General features: G+C 38.0%; 1 protein-coding gene across 1 annotated transcript in view; it reads right to left on the bottom strand.

The window, feature by feature from the left end:
- LOC109840188 (cytochrome P450 724B1-like) overlaps window positions 280-5,252 on the bottom strand; it is a 6,040-nt gene continuing 1,067 nt past the window's right edge. The window contains 7 exon segments of the mRNA XM_020408733.1: window positions 280-522; window positions 2,954-3,078; window positions 3,417-3,523; window positions 4,560-4,638; window positions 4,724-4,810; window positions 4,892-5,137; window positions 5,220-5,252. The exon segment at window positions 5,220-5,252 is cut by the window's right edge and continues 10 nt beyond it. Coding sequence (XP_020264322.1) covers window positions 432-522; window positions 2,954-3,078; window positions 3,417-3,523; window positions 4,560-4,638; window positions 4,724-4,810; window positions 4,892-5,137; window positions 5,220-5,252 — 768 coding nt within the window. The 3' untranslated portion in view covers window positions 280-431.

Genomic DNA, 5,252 nt, shown 5'->3' with positions numbered 1-5,252 from the left:
AACGTCCATCGATCCAAGGGCTGATTTTCTTTTTGTGCAACATTAATGTTATGCATTGGATCCACCGGACTGATTTTGATATTGATTTCAGGGTTATTTGATAATCATCCAAAGTTACTGGGAGTTATCTAATAATCCTGCAAAGTTTGGTAATGGTTTCGGTCTCTTTTTATTATTTTCGTTAATCAATTTGTTTTGCTTTTTCGGTCTGATCTAATTTGATTCTGAAAAAGATGGTGAAATGATAAAGCAAGTTAAGCAGCACAGAGAATAGCGAAATCCTGGAAAAGAGAAACAGCCTCCCTACCTTCTAAAAAATGATAATATTTATACTGATATAGTACAAGGAATAAAGATATTTACTGATTCTGAAACATGAATCAATCATGTATCAGAAATTTTCACTGTTTTTTTCCTTCTCAATTTAACCTCTACGTTATTGGTTCGACTTGTAATGGCAAGCCTCTAGGGAACTCAACGTATGGATAGGCCATGGGCATGTCTTCACCCTCCTGCCTCCATCTACAACATAAAAAGCATACGTATTAAAAAAAAACAGATAGCTATATGAGGTCTATTCAAGTTTGAATTTATAAGATTTGAAGGGGGAAAATGTATGCATATCTTATAAACGTAATAAAATCCGTTCAAAAGATTATAAGGAGAGGGCTTTGGAGAGAATATGAGTGTTGATTATGTATGTGAGGTTGAAAAATTGAGAGACGAGAGTTGAGTGGTTCCTCTTATAGCTCTCCCTGATACATAGTGGATTTCTCGTATTGTTGTCCAGTGGACGTAGGTCGAAGTTGGTCGATCGAACTACGTAAATCTCAATGTTCTTTCTTTTTAACTGTGGTTGTTTTATATCTTGTTGATTGTGGGTTGGCTTCCAAGTTGCGCAGATCGTAGTAGGCGGGAAGACTAAAATTCCCCAACAAGTGGTATCAGAGCCATAATGATGAACCCCGGAGCGATTCGCAAGATAGACGTCGTACAAAAGTGAGGATCGGCTGCATTACAAGAATCAAGATGAAGAAAAAGAAAAAAAGGAAGGCCGAGAGGCGGCAAGAGCGGGCGACGACAAGAGCGGTAACATAGGTGGTTTTTAGTTTGTTCATTCGTAGGCAAGAGTCGAAAAAGTAGCAGTACGTGAGGAGATTCACACGTGTGGGAAGAAAAGGAAATTTAGCTAGTGGGAAGAAAAGGAAATTTAGCTATTGGGATCCACATGAAAAAATTATGAGAAGCAGTTCACGTTATCTGATTGTCTAATTGCGGCCTGCTAATCTGATGTGGAGTTTTGTTTGGTGTTTGGTGTTGTGGATGCACATCGAATGGTCTAGATAGTTTTGTTGATAGGTTGGTGAATCAGATGTTAATTTCAGTGATCCAGGAGTTGATTCCTAAGTTTTAGAGTGCTCTGAAAGCGATGGGAGGGTTTAATTTTTTAGATTTTATTTAGTTTGGTCAGAAAATGCTAAAAAGTTCTGATGGTGATGACGAGACAGATCTGATGGCAGATAGGAAAAACGAGTATGCGACAGATGAGACTGACGTAGAAAATCAGATATGATTCTAACAGTAGAATTTTTAGTATATAATTATTCAGAATCATCGCAGGAACAGTAGTTGGTTGGTGTGTAGACTCGAGGAGGACAGTGCCAGATTAGGTGGAGCTTGCAAGCAGACACGACTGACACACATGCTAATGGAGATGGTGACATTGAACTTGAAGACGATGAACACTTAAGTTTGTTCCAAGCCAAGTGATGGAGGAGATGTAGGTATCTGGCTCGTAGTATAGAGTAGGAAAGATGCACCAATATGATTCAAGATGAATGATGCATGTGGAGTAAGAGGACAGCAAGTGGGGGAAGGCTACTGTAAAGTTCAGTTTGGGAGGAGAAACATAGTTGATGTGCTTCTAATATCAGAGGTGACAAAGATCTCTTGGTGCGCACACGAGAGATGGAGGCGCCACAGCGAGACAGATGAAAGTGAGGGTCATAGGGGCATCCAGTTGTAGTGCAAGTGCTTCAATTTGAAGTGCGAATGAAATAGAAGATTCTAGCGAGAAAAACAAAGTTTTAAGACGACGATGATATATCTTCAAGGGAGTTTGGGAATCAAATCCAATGTGAAGATTGTTGGGATTGTTTCTTTGATTCTTTGTATAACTTCATCAAAATTAGATAAAGGTAAGAGATCTATCATGATTAAGAAATTGAGTCTAATCATTATTAGGAGCTTGAATCCTATTCTAGTTAGAAAGTTAGGCTAGAGATAGGGTTTTTGGTTTTCCTATATATATTCTTCTATTGTTAGAGGAAAAACCAAGGAGAATGGAGATAGTCAATATTCTTGTAATCTAGGGTTAGCAGAGGGCGTAGCCTTATTTAAGAATATTGTGCGAGAGGCAAATGTTTCGTAGTCTTTATCTGTGCAAAAGATTGTAAGGAGAGGGCTTTGGAGAGAATATAAGAGTTGATTATGTATGTGAGGTTGAGAGATTGAAAGACAAGAGTTGAGTGGTTCCTCTTGTAGTTCTCCCTGATACATAATGGATTTTTCGTATTGTTGCCCCGTGGACGTAGGTCAAAGTTGGTCGATCGAACCACGTAAATCTCGGTGTTCTTTCTTCTTGATTGTGGTTGTTTTATATCTTGTTGATTGTGGGTTGGCTTCCAAGTTGCGCAGATCATATTAGGTGGGGAGACTAAAATTCCCCAACATGCTTGACTACCCTTTTATAGAATGAAACTTGGAGTCGCCTAGCGGTCTCAATTTTTTAACATCCATTTCCAATTTGTGGCCGGTATGAAATCTAGGTTGCTCTCATATTATTTTAAAACCACTTCCATTATATCAAAAATCCAAAATTATTGTCAGGGTTGTAGTTTTGCATTCTAACATTATCTCAAATACGTTAGTTTGTATGGACTATAACAATCACCTGAACTTAAGTACAAGGTTGTGAAGAAAAACTGCAGTTTCGACTTTGGCAAGCTCAGATCCCGGACATAATCTTGGTCCACCACCAAAAGGAGCTAGTTTCTTGCATGCTGCTTGATTTTGGCCCTATCAATCATTCCAAACAAAAAAGATTGGATTTATACATTTTCAAGTAAAGATAAGGCAGCACAGAAAAAATTCTTGCTACTTATGTTAGGAGCATGTCTTAAGAATAATTACAGATAATTGATAGAAAGCACTATATTGAGCTTTGGCATCCGAAATACAAAGCATGCAGATGCCTATTAATTAGAGAAAAGGATGTGGTGGATTGATTCTGTGTAAAAGTTACTTAAGCATTAAGCTAAATATAATACAATTGCATTAAATATTGGAAAATAAAAAATGTAGACTGCATAAATGAAAAAGAACATGGACTTTATAATAATCATTTATTTATCTACCTCCCATCTCCAAGGATTAAACTGTAAGGCACTTTCATGAAGAATTGGGTCTAAGTGCACTGCACTGAGAACCGGTAGAACTTTCCAACCAGAAGGAATCAGGTGTCCTGAAAATTAAACAAGTAAAGCTTCTTTTGTCAATCTAGTTTTATTATTATTGTTGTTGTTACAAATTAAACAAAGGATTGATTAAGGATAGACCCACTCTACCATTGCTGAATTGTGAAGAGACCCTTTATAGTTTTATTGTTGTGGATGGACCTTGAATGAATTTTCTTTGGACTCTTTTACCATCAAGAGTCTACTTGTCAAAAAAAAAAAACACTCTCTTTCTCTGAGGGTACAAGAGTCAAAAAATTACACTCAGCGGTCAATCTGCAACAATAGAACTATCTGGGTCTATCTGCAATAATAGAACTACCGGGGTCTTTCTGCAATTGGGCGGTAGTAATGGGGTCTGACGGCAGTTAACATTTAAAGCAAAGGATAAAGAAAATTCCCCCAAGGACGAGCTTAATTTGCTACAGAGACCCAAAATATAAGACCAACAGGGGGGGCAAATGAAGTGTCCCCCTCCTATTGCATAATGACCTGGTCATCATTAATGATGACCAGGTCATTATGCAATAGAAGGGGGACACCTCACATGTCCCCCTCCTATTGCATAATGACCTGGTCATCATTAATGATGACCAGGTCATTATGCAATAGAAGGGGGACACCTCACATGTCCCCCCCTGTTGGTCCCATATTTTGGGTCCCTGTAGCAAAGCTCAAGGATAAAATAGAGTAAAACCCGTGAACATTTAGCGCTTTGAAGTAAACCCCTATGAACTTTAAAATTGTACTAAACCCCCAACATCTTTCGAGTAAATTACTCTAAACCCCGATATCTTTCAAAATGCCTTTTTATGTTGTTTTTTGGTACTAATTTATGGGCTTTATCTGAGAAGTACAGAAATTGGGGGTTTTCTACAAAATAGAAAATTTATAGGGGGTTTAGTATGGTTTTGAAAGTTTGTAGGGGTTTAGTGCAAGATGCTGAAAGTTCATGAGGGTTTAGTGAAATCTACCCTTAAACAAATGATCCTTTTGCATGCATGATCATGTGAAAAATCAAATAATGAGATCACAATACCTCACCTTTAAATCTGACATCCTTGATGGCCTTTCTGTGAACAAATTTAACAATGTTTCCACATCTCAAAGCCTCATTAATCACCTGAAATTAGTTCAAATCACACCATCAACACCCTTATATAGCGTACTAGAGAAAAGATAGACGGGCTTGTTAATTTTCGACTTACATGCTGAGTGAAGTCCATTTTCTTGTAATCTTCTAAGTTTAAGTACTCATCCTTTTCCTTGTTTGCTCTGATCCTCTGATGCTCTGACTGTTGAAAAGAATCAGAATTCAGCTCATATAATTAACACAAAAGGAATAGGGCATACAAAACATGGGATCTTTTTTTTACCTTGAGCTTTTCAAGAGAAGGAGGAGAATGGCCAAGAAAATAAACCGCCATGGACATCAATAATGAAGTGGTCTCATAGCCACCAAGCAACGCATCAAGCACAAAGCTCACTTTCTCCTCCTCGGTCAAGTACTTGAGTGATAACAGCACATCAAGAAAGTCCCCTTTTTTAGTAGAGCCCCCTCCACTAATCCTTCTCCTCTCCTCAATTATACCTTTCACAGTTACAAAAATCCTAGCTCTAGCCTGTAGATAAAGTGGACAAAGGATCAATACGGTTTAATACAGGGAGGAAAGGAAATTTTAGGTAATGCGCGCAAGAAATTACCTTAACAGCTCTAGCATAAGGATTGCCTGGAAT

This window comes from Asparagus officinalis, chromosome 5, assembly GCF_001876935.1.
Source record: "Asparagus officinalis chromosome 5, Aspof.V1, whole genome shotgun sequence".
Lineage (NCBI taxonomy): Eukaryota > Viridiplantae > Streptophyta > Magnoliopsida > Asparagales > Asparagaceae > Asparagus > Asparagus officinalis.
This window is presented reverse-complemented; position numbering and strand designations above follow the sequence as displayed.